This window comes from Pyricularia oryzae, chromosome 6, assembly GCF_000002495.2.
Source record: "Pyricularia oryzae 70-15 chromosome 6, whole genome shotgun sequence".
NCBI lineage: Eukaryota > Fungi > Ascomycota > Sordariomycetes > Magnaporthales > Pyriculariaceae > Pyricularia > Pyricularia oryzae.
This window is the reverse complement of record NC_017853.1, coordinates 3,409,925-3,427,426: the sequence shown is the minus strand read 5'-3', so window position 1 is coordinate 3,427,426 and position 17,502 is coordinate 3,409,925. Positions and strand designations below refer to the sequence as shown.

The window sequence follows — 17,502 nt, the reverse complement described above, 5'->3', positions numbered from 1 at the left end:
AGATATTAATAATAGGTACCTTGCATGAATTGCGGCCATCTGTCATATCATGGGAGTTGCTCTGTAAATGGGCAAGGGAGGGCTGTCTAGCCATCCAGAATCAATGTGCGGTCGAGAACATCTTTGTTATTTGACCCAAGGGATGGCTGCCTGTCTAGGTGCGTACCAAGGTTATTTTTGACCAGGTATACATCGGATGCCCTTCGGTCTGGCCCTGGCTGCGATTCAATCACTCGTCAACTTGAGCTATTTTGTTTTCTTGCTTCTTCGCTACAGCAAGGGCGAACGAGACAGAGCTGTCTACCTAAATGTTATTAGCGACTTGAACCGACATCACAAATTATGGGGGAACGACGCTACTCATTACTAGAAATAGTGCGAAGTCGACACGATCCTTACCCCACACTGGGCCCCACCAGTGATGGTATTGAGAGCAACCAAACGCAATTTGCATGCAAGCATTGATGCCGTCCGAATCCCTTCCACGAACAGAGCCTCATTGATGATTGTGGGCATAACATGCACCCTGGTAGCCTGGTAGCTGTATATTTAAGTTGCAAATGCAGATTGGCGAAGCTGGTTTGTAACAACATAACAGTTCATTGTACGTCAGAGAAAAACAAGGCGACGGAAAATTCTCTCCTGATGGATAGTCTGCGCAATTAACAAAAACTCTAAATACAAAGGTCTTGACAGGGGCACATTGCGATCACCGTCTGCGACGGGGTTTGTGATGAATTTGTGATGTGCTGCGTGCATAGAGTGGTGTTGGATAGCAAGGCTGTCAGGGAAAATCTCGTCGGCGGTCAGCGCACGATCTGCATTCGCCAAGAACCAAAGACTTGGTGAAGGCCGTTGAGCACATGGCAATTGACCACTTAAGCAAGTTATACCATTCGCTAATCGCTTTGTTCCATGAAATTCGATGCTGGAGGAACCGTTCACAGCTTTGTGCCAGCTGGTCGTGAAACGACAAACCCCGGCCCAACGGCTGTGGAGCACCTGTGAATAACTGCCGATCGTCATTCTCTGGTTGAAAAAGGGGCCCAGCAATTTCGAATGGGTTTCCTTCTAGGCTGCCCTGGCAGCTACAGAGATTTCGCTCGACGAACAACCACCTCTTTCCTGCCACCGGCAGCCGACACAAGCAAACATCTCCCCGTGTGGCCCCTCTGTGGCCGGGGTGTCGGCGATTCTGTGTGGTACCGGGATCGCTATGTCAGGAGTTGCAGGATGACAGGCCAAGGATTGGGTGCCTTTTTGATGGGCTGTCCCTTTTTCCGGGCTCCTCTCCAAGCAGGCATATGGCTGATGATCCTTACTGCAAGAGAAAAAAAAAACTCTGGGAAGAGGAGATTAGGCTCGAGAAGAGAACGAGGGTGCCGAAGCCGCCGGTCATTTGCTTCGGGTGTTTCTGGACGATCATGCTTGCTCTCCTAAATGGTTAAAAAAGAAGAAAGACCTGCCCGTCCACCGAGTCGAGTTTGTTCTCTCCTTCTCACCCCCATCCCAAACATCACCCACAGTCTTTCACTAGCACTGTAGCGCTTCACCTCTGAGTGTGCGCAGCCATTCTTTAAACACATTCCTTATACACTTAGCCTAATTATAGAAAATTTATACATTCGTTAATCAATCCCCCACACAATGCAGTTCGCCAAGTACGCCTCGTTCATCGGGGCCCTGGCCGGCTTCGCCATGGCGTCGCCCGCGCCCTTCAGCGTTGTCAACACCCCGGCCAACGCGGATGTTGCAGCTTCAGCCGCCATGGACGGCGACCTGGAGGCCCGGACAGTCGTCTGGCCTTCCACCTTCCGCCTGCGCAACAGCTGGGAGAACGTAGTCCTCTTCAGCGGTAACGCCGGCAACAACCTCTCGCTCGACCTGGGCCTTCACAAGGCCGCCATCAACGGCGACATCAAGCTCAAGATGACCCACAGGCTGTTCAAGGAGCCCACCATCAAGGTCAAGCTTGGCGGTCTCAAGGGCTACTTCTCCGTCGACCTGGCAGCTTCCGACGCCACCTACGAGACGGTCGAGCTCGTCAACTCGGGCCGCATGAACATCGACATTCCCGGCTTCAGCGGCGAGTCCGGCACGGCTTTCGCTCTGGATCTCATTGTTGGCGTCTCATCTCCCCTGGCAGTCCGTGGAGGCTTCTACTTCAGCTTCCCCAAGGACTCCTTCGTCGAGATCTCGGTCCACAGCAAGGAGATTGTCCGCCAGAATCTCGATGGCCTCGTTGCCCAGCCGCTCGACATGGTTCTCGGCGCGTCGGTCGAAGTCAACGAGGCCGTTGAGCTGACCATGGGCCTGCGCATGCGTTCCGCCATCGGCATGGCCGCCAAGGTTGATTTTCTCCACATGGACAGCGGCGCCGACATCATCCTGTGGCTGGATCTCTTCTCCTACACAACCACCATTGGCCGCAACAACGCCTGCGCCGTCTTCCTCGATGAGTCCTTCGCCATGGGCTTCGGTCTTGCTATCGAGGCTACCAAGGGTGTCGCCAAGGCCCTGAGGCTTGAGGTTGCCCCCATGGTCTTTGTCACCATCTCCAGGGCTCAGCTTCTCGGATTCTGCCTGATCAACGTTGGTCCCATTCCTGGCGGCCTCCCCATCGGCCCTGGGTCTGGTAACGGAACCGCTGGTGCCGGTAACAGCACCGCCCCTGGCTCCGGCTCATCTGGCTCAGGATCAGGCTCAGGATCTGACTCCGACTCCGACTCTGGCTCTGGCTCAGGCTCAGGCTCAGGATCCGGCTCAGGCTCTGGCTCTGGCTCTGGCTCTGGCTCTGGCTCTGGCTCTGGCTCTGGCTCTGGCTCTGGCTCTGGCTCTGGCAACAGCACCGCCCCCTGGTCTGGCTCTGGCTCTGGCTCTGGCTCTGGCAACAGCACCGCCCCCTGGTCTGGCTCTGGTTCTGGCTCTGGCTCTGGCTCTGGCTCTGGCTCTGGCTCTGGCTCTGGCTCTGGCAACAGCACCGCCCCCTGGTCTGGCTCTGGTTCTGGCTCTGGCTCTGGCTCTGGCTCTGGCTCTGGCTCTGGCTCTGGCTCTGGCAACAGCACCGCCCCCTGGTCTGGCTCTGGTTCTGGCTCTGGCTCTGGATCTGGATCCGGCTCCGGCTCCGGCTCTGGCGCTGGCAACAGCACCGCCCCTGGCTCCGGCTCATCTGGCTCTGGCTCCGGCTTCAGCAACGGCACCCTCACCACCTCCGCTGCCGCCGGCCAGATCACCCCCGCTCCTTCTGGCTACACCACCTCGACCATCACCGAGACCAAGACCTACACCATCACCTCGTGCGCCGCCAAGGTCAAGAACTGCCCTGCTTCGCTCACCCAGAAGGTCGTGACCTCGACCGTCATTGAGACGACCACCGTGTGCCCCATCGGCGAGACCACGACCGAGGTCACCACCGCCACCGAGACCACCACCTGCGACGTGCCCGAGCCCACCAACCAGACCCAGGTCACCACCGTCACCCTTACCACCTGCCCCGCTGAGACCTCGACCTACACCGAGCCCGAGGGCGTCAAGACCCCCGAGGCCCCCGTCGTCACTATCACCGAGAAGCCCCCCTGCAACTCCGGCTGCCACGCTACCAAGCCCCCCAAGCCTGCCGGTACCGGCAACGCGTACCCTCCCTACACCGCCGGCGAGTCGGTCCCCTACCCGACCCAGCCCGCTAACACCCAGCCCCCCGCCGGCGGCGTCCCGACCGGCCAGCTGCCCCCCAAGCCCACCGGCCCCCCGGCCACCACCACGACCCCGCCCGTCAAGGCTGGCGCCGCCAAGGTTGCCGGTGGCCTTGCGGCCGTCGTGCTGCCAATCCTTGTCATGATCTTGTAGATCGGTGAGGCAGCTGCGAGGGTATAATGGACATTTCTTTTGTATCTTTGTAACTAGAAGAGAATGGTGAAAAATGCTTTAGAAAGCGATATACCTAGAACATGGTAGTTTTCAAAAGCATACAGTGTTTCCAATCCAGGTTTTGTAATCCCGTCAGTGTCGTTATGCCTATTGCCTTGAGTCTGACCTGCTTTAAACTCCTGACCACGGCCAATGCCTGGGCAGCACAGCAACAACTAGTAAAAGAAAATGCGCAAGTGTATGTGCAAGTCAAGGGTACAGGAATTAACTCTGGTCTATGGACAGGCACCTGGGAAGGGCCGTTCGACACAGATTCCATCAAGTGGCTATCTGTTAGGAACCATAGGGCACACACGTTGGGGTGATCGCCTGACGTTGACTGGAAGCATAGACCCAGGAATTTTATTGCTCAGTTATATGCTTGCTCAAAAGACTCGACGAAGTGATGCAAATCGCCCGATCTTTCATCTGGTCGTGCTCGCCCGCAGCGTCAATGTTCTCACATTCTTTTTATATGTGTCCACATTGGCCGTTTACGTTTATATCGTTTCTCATGATCTCTGATCTTCCGAGACGCTCTTGTATCATGCATTTCTCCATACTCCCTTTACCACTTGGCCTCCTTCCTCTCCTGGAACCCCTTGATAATACCAATGAGCTTGTCGAGGCTGGCGAGGTACTTGGCCAGCTCCGTGCTGACCTTCTCCTGGTCGCTGCCGACCTTGGCGTAAAAGTCCTTGCGGTAGGGGACGGCCGACATAGCGGCGCTGAAAATAGGCTTAACGAGGAAGGAGTGGTGGGGCTTGAGGGTCGCGCCGTAGGCGGTGCGGAACGAGTCGGCCAGCTCCTCGCTGGTCTTGGCGATGTTCTGCGACAGGGCGATGCACATGAACTCGAGGCCACTGCAAGAGAACAAGGGAAATGTTAGTTTTGTGGAAGTGTAGAGTTTTTTTTGGACACATGCAGCTGTTGCGTACCGGACCAGCCACAGCAGGCCCTCGGCGGCGGTGTGCTTCTTGGTCTTGAGCTCGTTGATGACGAGGGCTTGGATCGTCTCGGACTCGGCGGGGGCGGCCAGTTGGCGATCGCGGACCTTCTGTAGCGGGTGAAAATGTGCATTGTCAGTGATATGCCACCAAGGGACGGATGGGAGCGCTCCAATGAACGTTCATACCTTGATGTTGCCGAGAATGTCATTCTTGACGGGGGTAAAAGCGACCGATCCTAGCAAGTCTGTAATGTGCGCCGGGCGAGGCCGCAACAGTCAGTCTCCATCTTCCGTCATGTCTTCAGACAAAGCAAAAGCAAGGCAAGTACCAAAGATGGTCGTGAGACTCTCGGCAGCCTCCAAGAACTCGGTGGTGCCAATGGCATTGTCGTTGTTGGCGTCAATGGGGACGTCAACAAAGGACTTCTTGAGGGTGTCGACAAAGGTGCCGCCGGCGGGGATAACTACTGCGGACATGTTGGGCAATTGTGTTCGTTTTCTTTTCGGGAGGTATGCCGTGTGGTTGAAATGTGGTTCTTTCCTTTCTTTTTCCCGTTGTTCGGATTGCTTGCTGTCCTTCCGGGTGAGGCGGTATGGATGCAAGGGTCTGGGTCTGGGGACTTTGGGTGGGGGGATGGAGGTTGCTTTTGGGACGATTCAATCCAATTCAACGGTCTCCTTACCCCTCAATGCTAGCATGATTCGAACCCCTCCCATACGTCACAGTGACTGGTGCTAACCCCTAACCCTCAATGTGACCTATCGATTGTTGATGTAAAGGACAACTCCCAAGACAGTGCCGGACTAATCATCGGACCGCACGCATAGATGACTTGATGCTACACAATCACCATGTTCTGCCTCAAATTCGGGATGTATCTGCTACACAATTGCTTTTGTCTTTCGGAACATCTTGCTAAAACTTCATCTGACATCGGAGGATCGATAATGGGAATTTTACACAAAGAGATCAACAATGACAAATTGACAATCCATCGGCCACCGCATGGATCAAAAGCCATTTCAGGGCCAGGCCAATCGTTTGAGTTGCTTCTATCACCCACCCACCCATGGCCTAGGAGAGCCTGTTTTGGGATAGTTGGTTTTCAGAACAGTTGTAAATAATAACTTTCTACAACCTATGAATAGTCACCAGGCTTTTATTACCCGCACCTAGATTTTTCACATTTTAAATCAGAATCTTGGATGCTACTTTTACCAGATTTGGATTGCCTCTTTTGCTGATATAGTGACATTAGTTTAAATCGTGGAACCAGTGAAACGGTACGTACTTTGGTTTAAATCCCAGTAGACTTTTAGTCAAGGAGTTCTCTCCAGCTTCTGAAATGATTGACTTTTGAACGTAGTTGTAAAGTTTTAGACTTGTAGAATTCAAAACCTCGGTATATGACAGGATAGATAACATCCACGATTGATTCTTTTTCTTCGCAGAAAATTTGATTTTCATGCTATCCCCGTACGCTTCGAATCTTTGGGGGAATTAATTGGATAGCTAATTTCTTTGCCTTACCACTTTGTTGTCACCAAGTTTCTCGTTTTATCTCACTGGATAGGTTTTTGAGAAATCGTGGTCTGTATAAATCGTTGATATTTTATGAAACAGTGTGTTGCAATGTGCGCAGCTATTATTCACCCGGTTCTCTTGAACATTTTCCATGGCAGCGTGTGGCCTTGTAAACATTTTGGTAGATTGCTGGTTCCCATGGCTTTCGACGACCTGGTAACTATTCAACTATCCGCAGGTGGTTCTGCAACGACCCAAATCAATAGGCAGACTACCAGGATCTTGGCTACTGCATTGTGCCGCTTGACAAAACTCGCCCAACTGACTGTTATATGAGAGGATGAAACGGATCAGGGGGTGAGGGAAAACAAACATACGATGTGAAGCAGTTAGGTAGGTAACTTCAGCTTCTATTTTAGTTTCAGTTTTGTCTTTCTTTTCTCTCCTCTCCTTGACAACCAGCAGCCGCACCATTATCAGCGGTGCTGTGTCCTAAACACCACGCATGGGGAGGCAAAAGACGTCAGACTATAATAACGTGCAACTTTAGGTGACAGGAACGACATCACAGGATTAGCCTGACAATACCATTGCTGCGCGACTTCCCTGAAGGCTGTTTGGGCATTGGTAGGTGAGAACTAAGCTTGCGTTACATAGGTCAGAAGAAAGGCTGTGGTCAGTTTATCAATCCCACTTGCACTGCCGGATCATTTAGATACCTAACGCCCGACAAAAAAGCGGTCCTGAAGACAAATCTTCTAAAAGAAAAAAAGAAAAGAAAAAGAAAACATACAACACAGAGAATTCCCCAATGGTCACCCACCTGAGTACTAGTTGGGCCCTCACTTAATCGGTACGTGCAGAAAATGGTTGATTTTGGGATCCAAGGCGTCCGTTCTGGGACGCCTTCGCTCTCTTTTGACAGTCCACACGGGGGAGGTGTGCTCCAATCGCCCAATCGCGGGTTATACAAGGCAGCAATTTAATCATTGGGATTAAATCCATGGCTTTTAACGCCGAAATGCTTACCAATGCATAATTCCCAAATTAAAGCTTTCGGGTAGGCGGTAATGGCCTCGGTGCGAATATGCTGGATTGTGTACAGACAAAAGGCTTCAAGTAATGGCAAGCTAAAGGCATGCATAGAAAAAGGACTCATTTATGACAAATCAGCAATACCAACGAAGACACGAGGGAGAAGTATCGCTTGGATTGGTTGGATCAGTCTGGAGCTTTGCTACAGGGTAGGGACGAGGGCATGGAGGCCGTCCTGCCCTTTTGCTCCCGTATTAGAATCGATACGACATAAAATGCCAACATGCAAAATTATAGACAATTGTTGTTCGCCATTTCGAAATTTCCATAGCTATCAGGGAATTAGATCCCAAGATTGCTACAGACGCGTTAAAAAATACTGTGGGGGTACTATTGTGGTAGGGGTAAAAATTCATCCCCCGTACAGTGTCCGCTGGTGTGGATTTTGTGGATTTTGTGGACTTTGCCGACTCTGGTAATAGTTTTGAACAAAAAAATAACTTAGGTATTTGGTACCGCCCGTCACCCGAATCCGCTCGTCTCAACTAGGTCACCAGCAGCCATGTTATAGCAGTCCGCGCCATGGCAGGCAGATGCCTTGTTGGTTTTTGGATTATGGCTTTATTAACATATGTTGAGGCAACTTTGGTTTGTTGACTTTGTTGACTTATCAAGAGGCTGGCTTTGCTTGAGATGAGACGGTATAAGTTTCCCAAGGTATGAGGCCGTTATGGCTATAATGATGATAACGAAGCTGGCCTCCATGCCACCTTTGAAGTCGATGTCACGTTTAAAGTGACGATTGTTTTTTTTCTCTTCTTTTCTTTCATTGACAGTTACATAGCTCTTCGCGAGGTGCATAGTGGCCTATTTCAAGTGGTGTTAAAAGCTGGAATTCCGCGTCCGGGTCCGTTCGGCTTACAGCCAAAGTTTACTGTGTGGGGGGCTCGCGCTTTTGCTCGACCTGCGGAATCGGAGTTCGGGCTCTAACCGCAATTGACAATGCAATGTTGCTGAAAAGGCTGTTTCATACAAGCCTCAATGACCTCTCCGTCTGCAGTATCTATCCTACACATCTACCCTCAAATGAATATATTCGTGGGCCTCACATGAGAAAACTTGATTTTGCCCTGCACCTAAACGTAAATTCCAAAGCCTCATCGAGTACCTACCTCATCCTTGTCCCTGGTAATAGCACCTCATCAGGTAATTTACATATTTTTGTCCCCCGGACCACGGAACTTCAGTTCGTTCCAAACTTTCGAAAAAACAAGGCCAGTTCTCGCCGGTATGTTCGTTCAAGGTTGTATGTGTAGATCTCGGGGGTAAAGCCGTTGGACAATCAAGGCCGCGGGCAATGCCATACCTCCTAGTCTAGAACCTAAATCACTTACCCCTCACAGCCAGTGTCACAAAACACTTGCATCGTTTACCATGCACGCAGCTGTGCGTACTCTGGCTATTCGCGCAGCTATAACTTTCTCCAATATTCCAATAACGACTCGACAGATTTAGTTTAATTAAATATTAAGTTTCTCACTAGCGCTCGCCCGCATTCCAATGGCTCCACAGAATTTGTTCGAAGATTTTGGCGTTTCTGTATCAACAATGCCCCATTTGCGAACTGACAAAATGTCCTTCGACCCCCTGGAGAGCCAAAAGATCTACTTTATGTCGAGTACTATGACGATCAAATTTACTTTCACAAGACTCCTGAGATTGTAAAAAAACGACACTCGGCCTATAGCTAATGGACACAGTCACAGTCACAACCCTGCAGCAGAAAAGCTACAACATGAGGAGGAAGGACTTCGGCATCAAGCTGTTGATGAATGTCAATCTGCAGGCGCCATCGCTCGACGTAAGTTTTGCGAGCCCTGCAGGCCAAGGCATCTTGTGAATTTTACTAACCAGCCTGACCCATCAAAAGCCGTCTCAGGCGCCGTTTGACTACGTGTGCTCCCTGAAGTCCAAAAATGTGCGTAACAAACTTGTAGGAGGTCTCGCTCTCTGGATTCCAATGCCTGCGGCCTCGTGTGAACTGGTCGCATCGCTCATGTGCAGACATTCATAATGCTTTATTAATGTAAGCATCAAGGTAGCACTGCGCTTAAGCCTGCTTAACTTTCAAGTCTAATGATCATTGATGGGGTGGGTTACTATACTTTATGTTTGATGACGTGCAAGACAACTCAGACCTCCGACGTTCAAGCCCAGCAACGCATACCATCTTTGGTATGCCACAGACGGTCAACTCTGCGGATTACCATACAGTCAACATCATACAAAGGGCTTCGAATACGGGAAATCCCCTAATCCTCAAAGAGGCCCTTGGTGAGCTAAGAGCCCCTACTTAAAAGCAGGTATTATGGAGTTGGTTATATACTAAAGCCGTGTTTATCAACGTTCGGGTCCAGCGGGGATGAAGAATTTGCTGGTAGGTCAAGGCCTGGGGAATGAGTCTGGACGGCCGAAACCTTAATCCCAACCATGGAAGAATATCTACAGATTATTGACGGGGGTAAGTTGTATATCTGACCATATTTTCAAGCCGCTGAATCTTGGTGCTAATCCCGGTTACAAGAGGCTGGAGCGTTGTTTACTATGATCGTGTTTGCTTGTTTTCCTGAAAACGCCCCAAGGCTGCCCCTTAGAAAGCTCATGTTGTTGCTCGGGCGGTAGTTTCAGGTACGGCATGATTATATCAATATTTCTTTGCCCGAGGGTAAGCCCTTTTAGCCCCCGTCTCAACAGAGAAACAGTTTCCCGTTGGCTAAATGCGACCAAACTGCGAGCGTCACAAGCAGACGGTCTTGGCCATACTGGAAAAGGCCGGGCCCTCGAAACAAGTAACGGAGATGCTCCACGCGATGGAGAAGGCCTTGATTGCCGAGATACAGGATGTTGAGGATGTGATGGGGGTCAAGAACCCTCGTATTAGGGAGCTTTTCAATGCTATGACTGCTTGAGTGGTAGGCGCCCAGTCCATAATATGTGGAAGTGCAAGATCGGGAAAAAGGAAATGGCGTAAATCGCACAAGTTGGAAGGTATCGATTTCAAACGATGAGAAACATGCAGCATGGTTGGAATTCATAAGGGAAAGTTATGACGCCTATGCTTGCTATTATTCGTTCTCGCTCATCATCATCAAGACAGGTTCATTAAAGGGCTTCCCCCGGCTCAGCGTACGTCGAGATCGGCCTTGATGCGCGCCAGCTCCTTCACCTTTTTACGCAACTCATCGTCATCCTCTTTGCGGGGTTCCGAGGGCGTTGATTGTTTGTTCTTCAGGATCGATCTTGTGGGGCGATGGATCATGGCGGTGGCCTTGCAGTTGGACTTTGCTCACGCTCCCAATCCTTACGAGCGGAGGCGGCGAGCTTCTGGATGTAGGCTTCTAGGTCCATGCAAGACATGACGCTGAAGGACGTCGAGTTGACCGTGCCGCGCGGCACGAGACGGCTCCTGTCGCTGCTCCTTTGGCTGACTTGAGTAAAAGCCTGCCGCATGGCGCAGAGCTCCGAAAATTGCCCCCTGGTACTCGATGCAGGCGCCGCGGGTGTTTGACATTAGGCGAATGACTTTGTAGGTCGTGTTGGCGCCTGCGATCAGGTCGCCGATCGAATAGCCGAAAGACGTTGCGAAAAGGTGATGTTGCTGTCGCCGCTCCTGCTAAAAGTCTGGCCATGCATGATCGGGCTTTTTTACGTGCATGGGCGATGCTTGCGTTGCCGTTGGATGCATGGCAGAGGAAGAAGAATACAAAAGGGGCGGCCCAGCCCTCCTAAGGGTTAGACCCTCTTTCCGTCTTCGGCAGTCTGCCAGCTGTTTCGTGCATATCTGCAATTTTTGAGAAGGCATTCGGACTGTCCGCTGTCGACCGCTTTTCGGATTTTCGGCGGAGCGAATGCTTCGCCGTGCTTCCTTTCCCAATCGCGGTGCACCACTCAGCAGCAAATTATTCGGGCCAAATCGGATGCCATCAATTGATCATCTCATTGCGGCCCTCTTTTCTTGGCAGCTTTTGCCATGACGACAGTCGACCGTGTATAATATTCAGAGCCCCTAGGTGCGAGCATTCGAAGGTCAGGCTCACGAAGTCGATGAGTATCAGAGTATAAAACACGAGTGGTCAATCATTTCATCCCTTGTTCAGCATAGTTGCAAGTGGAGGTGGAGGTGAGTTGACAACTTGACAAGTGGGGCCAGAACTCCGAGGAGATCCGGATAGGAAAGGTTGAGGGAAGAGAGGGGTATTCCGGAAGCTGTAGGCCATGTACATGGTCGGGTCATTTTTGCCATACAATATTTTTACTTTTTCGTTTGAGATTGCGCTTGGTACAGTAGATTGCCCCCTTAATCCAAAAAGTCATGGTTCGATGGGGCATTCGACACGCATGAGGCTCAGGGAGGATTCACTTTTGGACCTAGTTGCGTCGAGGCGAAAACCTATTATTTTGCTGTCGGCGGACAGAGGTAGGTACATTGTAGGTACACGGATATGCTGCACGAACAATTAAACTCCTTCTAAACTAAAACTATATCATACTGATAAACCTGCAGTACTATAGAAGTGAGTCGTTTGAGTGTGTCGTTGCAGTACAGCGAAAATGGTTCCGCTTTTGCTTACAATAGGCAAGGAGTGATACGACAGCTGGGCATCGTGGTTCACTGGAATACCACCTTCCCAATGTAACACGAGATTTTATTTTATGCGAGTGGGGCAGAAAGCTCGTACAAGGTGCATCGCCAAGCTCGCAAGCCGTTCAGAGAGTGGATCCCACAATCTCGATAGCCCGCAAAGCCCTGTTAAGCTTGTTTTCGATCAATTTTAGGCCCTCTATTGGTGCTTCGTATACAGAGCTTTATTTAGCACAGAATGGTAATCTCAATGCCGATCCGACTCGTGGTCAGGGGGTAAAAGATAAAAAGGCAGCTGGGAATGCCTTTGGTTGCTTCTATGCATTCCCGATATATACCAGTTGTAAGGCTGGTGTGGTGAAGAAAACATCGGCAATCTCACGCACCTGCGCCTTATCTTTCACACACATCCAACATGAGGACGACGACAATAGCATCCTCCCTCGCCGCCCTGGCTTCGATGGTCAGGGCAGCAGACCCCGTGTGGCCCCAGGACTCGGACTTTTTCGAAGACCTCCTGGCCATGCAGAGCGGCTACCGGCGCTTCGGCTTCACGGACCTCGTCGTCCCTTGCGGCCACAATGCGAACGTTCCCGGCAAGCAAGTCGCCGCCGAGTGGGTAAGAACCGCGTTCCACGACGTCGCGACCCATGACAAGGCCGCCGGCACCGGCGGTATCGACGCCAGCATCTTTTACGAGGTCGCCAGGTCTGAGAACGCCGGCGCGGCTTTCAACTCGACGTTTGGAGACCTTGCCGAGTTCCACTCCGCCCACGCCAGCGCTGCGGATCTCGTGGCGCTTGGAGTCGTGGCCGCGACGGCCTCGTGCGGTGGCCAGACCATTCCCTTCCGCGCCGGACGTGTCGATGCTACCGAAGCAGGACCCGCTGGCGTGCCCGAACAAGACCACGACCTCCAGAGGCTCCAGGACGCCTTCACCCGCATGGGCTTCTCCAACGAGGACATGATCACCCTGACCGCATGCGGGCACACCATCGGCAGCGTCCACGGCGACACGAACCCGGACCTCGTCGCGGGAGTCGGCCTTGACCCGCACGCACCCGCCAGCATAGCAACCTTTGACAGCACGCCCGGACAGTTCGACACGGTGGTCGTGAACGAGTACCTCGAGAGCGACGGCAAGAACCCGCTCGTCTTTGGCACCAACCAGACGACCAACTCGGACGGGCGCGTCTTTGCCTCGGACGGCAACGTCACCATGCGCGCCCTCGCGGACCCCAAGACCTTCCAGGAGCGGTGCGCCGACGCCTTTGGCCGCATGATCGACACGGTCCCCGCCGGCGTGCAGCTCGGCGAGCCCGTGCGCCTCTACGACGTCAAGCCGTACATTGAACGCCTGGAGCCGGTGGCCGGCGGCAAGGTCGCGCTCGAGGGCAGCGTGCGCGTGCGCACCACCGCCGTCACGGGCCGCGACTCGCAGGGCATCGACATTGCGCTCAACCTGCTGGGCGGAGGCAACGCGACCACCAGGGTCGAGGCCACGAGGGCGCGGCTCAAGGGCGGAGACTCGTTTGGCTTCCTGCAGGAGACGTTTTCATGGTGGGAGTTTTCCACGCAGATCGACGCACCGGCTGCTGCCATGGAAGGCTTCACCATCGAGATGAAGACCACCGCCACGGGACAGGTTCAGAAGCTGGACAACTCTGGCGCGGGCAGGTATCCGCTCAGCGACGAGCTCATGTACGTGGGTGCGCAGTCGTGCCTCGTGGTCGAGCCGGACGCCAACAACAACTTCCCCGTGACGGTGCGGGCCGCGGTGCGGGAGGAGCTGGCGGCGCAGGGCGCGGTGCCGGTCCTCGAGGTTGGGCACAAGGTGCACACGCAGGGTGTGGCGATCCCCAAGATCGACGTCAGGAAGACGCCCATGGTCAAGGTGGAGGGGCAGGCGCAGGGAGGCTACGTGCTGTTCGAGGCCAAGGACGCCTTGGAGCAGCAGGGTTGGTCCACCACCTTTGACCTCTCACTGGAGAAGCCTTCGGGCGGCAAGGTTGTTGTGCTGTCGCGCAAGACCAATTCTCTGTCAAATAGCTGTCCAAACTAGATTATAATGTCTCTAATTTAATGTTGCACACGTTCTTCTGAGTAGCCGAGTGCTTTCTCGACCGAGAGATCTGTGATATGGGGCCACATTGTTCGTCCGTTCATTATACGGGAATTTCGCCCTTGTTGTTATTCCCTAGCTGCAACAAGCATCCCAACCACCAGTTGACGTGGGGACGCACGTCTGTCTAGCTTGCCGCGCCCTAACGCCTACCTAGGTACCTTGGCTAGCCCACCCTGCGTACCAGTACCGCCTAGGGCAGAGCCTAGCGAGCACAACCGTTGCCCATGTTTCTGTGAGATGTTGCTTGGCGCCAATGCGGCATCGAAATGCTAGACAAAAGCTTGGTCTGGACTCCTCCATCATTTTATTCCTACGTGGACTAGTCTAGGATGTCAAGGCCGGTAGAGAAACACGGGAGCAGACCAAGCTTAACTTGTATTTGTAAGTTCAGGGTTCGTCTTTTCTTTTTTTCTTTCTTTTCGTTTTATCGTTTTATTCTTAATCTTTAGTCGAGGGTCCGTGTCAAAACTCTATTCTTCTAGATCGCGTGGGGACGAGATTGATAAAATGCGACCCAATGTCCGTGCCTAAACGTTGCGTTGGATCGAAGGGTACGTGATGAGTGGTGGTTGGTTTGGGGTTTGCGTTTTTTGTTCGTACTGGGTGAAGTGAAATTTTTGTTAGCCATGTGAAAGGTTATCGCGTGGGTTGAGTGAATCTGATCGCGGCAGAGGGGTCGGGAGGCGACAGTCCGGAAATGGGAAATGCATCAACTTCTCCATATCTACCTACAGTATGTGTGCAATTTTTTATCGCAACCACCAATGTTGGGGGTGGGGGTGACCCTGTTGGGTTTCGATATTTTTGCACATGTGCTATACCTTGCCTTATTTGCCTACCTGACCTAGGTAAGCAGGTGGACAGAGGAATAAGCAGAACGCTCAGAAGGCCCTACGAAGCTAGGTAGGTAAGTGATAAATGCCGTCGGAACCACAGGTACAGTAGTACTTCCCTTTGTAAATCAACCTAGCAGATACGGCTGCGACTGTGATATTCGGGGCCCTCCCAGGTGAAATGTACTGGCGAGGAGGCCGTAGCTCTAGGGACAGCACGGGTACCCGCCCAGGTCTAGAACGACCCTCGGAACCCTGGGAAAATTGACACGGTCCACCCCGACCGAGCTTGAGGAGGAGCGGGATTTGTGTTAGCTCTCCACCAGCAGCAGGACCCTGATCTGCACTTCTGCAGCATGCAGCTTTGGGATGAAATGGGTGAATGGCTGGGATGAAGGCTGTACAACAAAGGGCCAAAGCATCGTGAGAGCTTCCTATTTAAGAAATCATATTCCATGACGTTTATGTGCTTTTTTGATACCCTCCCTCCCCATCTGCTCCCTTCCTCGGTTTGCCAAGGGTACTTAGCACCCAGACCTTCCCTTCAGTCACTCACTTCTCCATCACATCAAATCCACTCGTTCGTTCCTTTTTCTACCAACCAACCCAACCAACTAGCCACATCGGCAACCTGCCACTATCCAATCCTTCACCAAATATGTACACCGCCATCAAGGCCATTAGCCTCATCGCCGCCGCCGGCCTGGTCGCGGCAGCCGCCTCCCCACGAGGGCTGGCTAAAAACTTCCACGTTCGCCAGGGCCACCCAATCCTGACCACTCGCGACACCCCAACCACGGCCGGTTCACCGGCCGTTGGTGTCACCGCCACCGCGACTGCTGATGTTGCAGCAGCTGCGGCCACCGCCAATACGCTCTCGCCGACCTCCAACGTCGAGGGCAAGGCTTTCAACCGCATCCTGCAGATCTACCTCGAAACTACCGCCTATGAACACGCCATCAACAATACAGACTGCCAAGCCCTGATCAACCAGGGCATCCTCCTGACCAACCATTACGGAGTGGCCGCGCCGTCGCAACCCAACTACGTGGCGCCCGCCTCTGGCGACTACTATGGCACCGACAGTGACAGCTTCCTCCTGGTCGACAGGAACGTCTCCACCATTGTGGACCTTCTCGAGGACAAGAACATCAGCTGGGGCGACTACAACGAGGGCCTTCCCTTTACGGGATATGACGGGTTCGAGTACAGCAACCCCGTCGAGGGCAACTACGCCCGCAAGCACAACCTTTTGCTCCGCTTCGGGTCCGTCTTTCAGAACCCAGACCGGCTGGCCAAGGTCAAGAACTTGACAATGTTCTACGAGGATTTGAACAAAAAGCAGCTTCCCCAGTGGGGCTTTGTCACGCCTAACTTGTACAACAACGGCCACGACACCAACATTTCCGTGTCCTGCAACTGGACCCGCTCCTTTATCGAGCCCCTGCTGCAGAACACATACTTTAACGACGGCAAGACAGTCATATATCTGACGTGGCAAGCGGATGGCGATGACGCCACAGACAGAAACCACGTCGCCGGCATCCTCCTCGGCAGCGCCATCGACAAGGACTTGGTCGGCACCAAGGACGACGCCTTTTACAACCACTACTCGGAGCTCTCCTCCGTCCAAGCCAACTGGGGCCTGCACACGCTCGGGCGCTGGGACGTCGGCGCCAACGTGTGGAGCTGGGTCGGTCGCAAGACCGGCGACGCGATCCGATCGTGGAACAACGAGATCGCCGGCGACACCTTCGAGTCGTACTACTGGAACCAGTCGTACGGCGGCGTCTTCTCCAGCGCAAACACCTCTCTGCACGTTTACCCGGCCCCGAACCTGGAGCTGGTGCAGAACGGCCGCACCGTGCTCCCCGCCATCGCCGACGCCTGGAAGGGCGAGTGCGGCAGCTTCCCCAGCCGGAATGCCGACGACGGCGATCACGGTGGTGAGTGGCGCGGCGGGCGCTTCGTCAACCGCCGCTCTGACGAGGCCGAGATGGCCTGCGATGGCGGCGATGGCCAGGACGGCGACTACGATAACAGCGGTGCTGACGCCTGGGACGGCGCCGACCACTCGGGAGACCACGGCGGTGGCAGCAGCACCGACGCCAACGGCGGCTGCCTTCCGGACTACTACCGCAACATCATTGAGATTCCTGACGCGGCCCATCCTCCCCAGGGCTTCCAGGTTCCTCTGCCGCTGACCCCTCCGGAGCCGATCCAGACCCCCATCACCATATATGCCGTTGACCAGGAGTAGGCTGGGGTGGTAGAGAGCTGAAATGAAGCCACGGTACAGCAGGAGAGGGCATTAATGAGGCATGATATCAGGCATGACAGGAGTGAGCAGGTGCTACAAGCTAGGACAGGGATGTACATAGGTAATATACCAGGACAGGATTGCAGACATGTTATAAACCAGGGAGTGGGAAACACCAAAATCAGCCTTAGCTGAAGTAGTTTAGTCTTTAAATAGTAAAAATGTTT

At 53.2% G+C, this 17,502-nt stretch overlaps 6 protein-coding genes across 6 annotated transcripts; 4 read left to right on the top strand and 2 right to left on the bottom strand.

The window, feature by feature from the left end:
* The first annotated feature begins 500 nt into the window (after window positions 1-500).
* Window positions 501-3,999, top strand: MGG_09395 (uncharacterized protein). The gene is made up of 2 exons (XM_003720168.1): window positions 501-604; window positions 697-3,999. The coding sequence occupies exon 2, from the start codon at window positions 1,648-1,650 to the stop codon at window positions 3,844-3,846; it is 2,199 nt and encodes a 732-aa protein (XP_003720216.1). The 5' UTR covers window positions 501-604; window positions 697-1,647; the 3' UTR covers window positions 3,847-3,999.
* Window positions 3,853-5,471, bottom strand: MGG_09396 (HET-C2 protein). The gene is made up of 4 exons (XM_003720167.1): window positions 5,185-5,471; window positions 5,042-5,100; window positions 4,845-4,963; window positions 3,853-4,769 (listed from the first exon to the last, which is right to left on the bottom strand). Exons 1-4 carry the CDS (start codon window positions 5,330-5,332, stop codon window positions 4,475-4,477), a joined length of 621 nt encoding a protein of 206 aa, XP_003720215.1. The 5' UTR covers window positions 5,333-5,471; the 3' UTR covers window positions 3,853-4,474.
* Window positions 5,472-9,210: 3,739 nt separating this feature from the next.
* MGG_09397 (uncharacterized protein) lies at window positions 9,211-10,384 on the top strand (the record flags this gene model as incomplete). Its single annotated transcript, XM_003720166.1, has 6 exons — window positions 9,211-9,276; window positions 9,346-9,393; window positions 9,603-9,650; window positions 9,924-9,936; window positions 10,058-10,140; window positions 10,211-10,384. 6 exons carry the CDS (start codon window positions 9,211-9,213, stop codon window positions 10,382-10,384), a joined length of 432 nt encoding a protein of 143 aa, XP_003720214.1.
* Window positions 10,385-10,501: 117 nt separating this feature from the next.
* On the bottom strand, window positions 10,502-10,966 carry MGG_17789 (uncharacterized protein). Its single transcript, XM_003720165.1, has 2 exons — window positions 10,766-10,966; window positions 10,502-10,667 (listed from the first exon to the last, which is right to left on the bottom strand). The coding sequence occupies exons 1-2, from the start codon at window positions 10,923-10,925 to the stop codon at window positions 10,597-10,599; spliced, it is 231 nt and encodes a 76-aa protein (XP_003720213.1). The 5' UTR covers window positions 10,926-10,966; the 3' UTR covers window positions 10,502-10,596.
* Window positions 10,967-12,229: 1,263 nt separating this feature from the next.
* Window positions 12,230-14,161, top strand: MGG_09398 (uncharacterized protein). Its single transcript, XM_003720164.1, has one exon. It carries the CDS (start codon window positions 12,473-12,475, stop codon window positions 14,117-14,119), a length of 1,647 nt encoding a protein of 548 aa, XP_003720212.1. The 5' UTR covers window positions 12,230-12,472; the 3' UTR covers window positions 14,120-14,161.
* Window positions 14,162-15,673: 1,512 nt separating this feature from the next.
* Window positions 15,674-17,275, top strand: MGG_12020 (phosphate-repressible acid phosphatase; the record flags this gene model as incomplete). The annotated part of the gene is made up of 1 exon (XM_003720163.1): window positions 15,674-17,275. The coding sequence occupies one exon, from the start codon at window positions 15,674-15,676 to the stop codon at window positions 17,273-17,275; it is 1,602 nt and encodes a 533-aa protein (XP_003720211.1).
* Window positions 17,276-17,502: the final 227 nt, after the last annotated feature.

Bases quoted from the DNA above. Each gene is read 5' to 3' on its own strand.
- MGG_09395 (XM_003720168.1), top strand. From the start codon at position 1,648: ATGCAGTTCGCCAAGTACGCCTCGTTCATCGGGGCCCTGGCCGGCTTC.
- MGG_17789 (XM_003720165.1), bottom strand. From the start codon at position 10,925: ATGCGGCAGGCTTTTACTCAAGTCAGCCAAAGGAGCAGCGACAGGAGC. The intron at 10,668-10,765 runs GTGAGCAAAGTC...AACCCCGCAAAG, and splicing joins CGCTCGTAAGGATTGGGAGC to AGGATGACGATGAGTTGCGT.
- MGG_09398 (XM_003720164.1), top strand. From the start codon at position 12,473: ATGAGGACGACGACAATAGCATCCTCCCTCGCCGCCCTGGCTTCGATG.
- MGG_09396 (XM_003720167.1), bottom strand. From the start codon at position 5,332: ATGTCCGCAGTAGTTATCCCCGCCGGCGGCACCTTTGTCGACACCCTC. The intron at 5,101-5,184 runs GTACTTGCCTTG...CGCACATTACAG, and splicing joins GAGTCTCACGACCATCTTTG to ACTTGCTAGGATCGGTCGCT. The intron at 4,770-4,844 runs GTACGCAACAGC...GTTCTCTTGCAG, and splicing joins GGCCTGCTGTGGCTGGTCCG to TGGCCTCGAGTTCATGTGCA.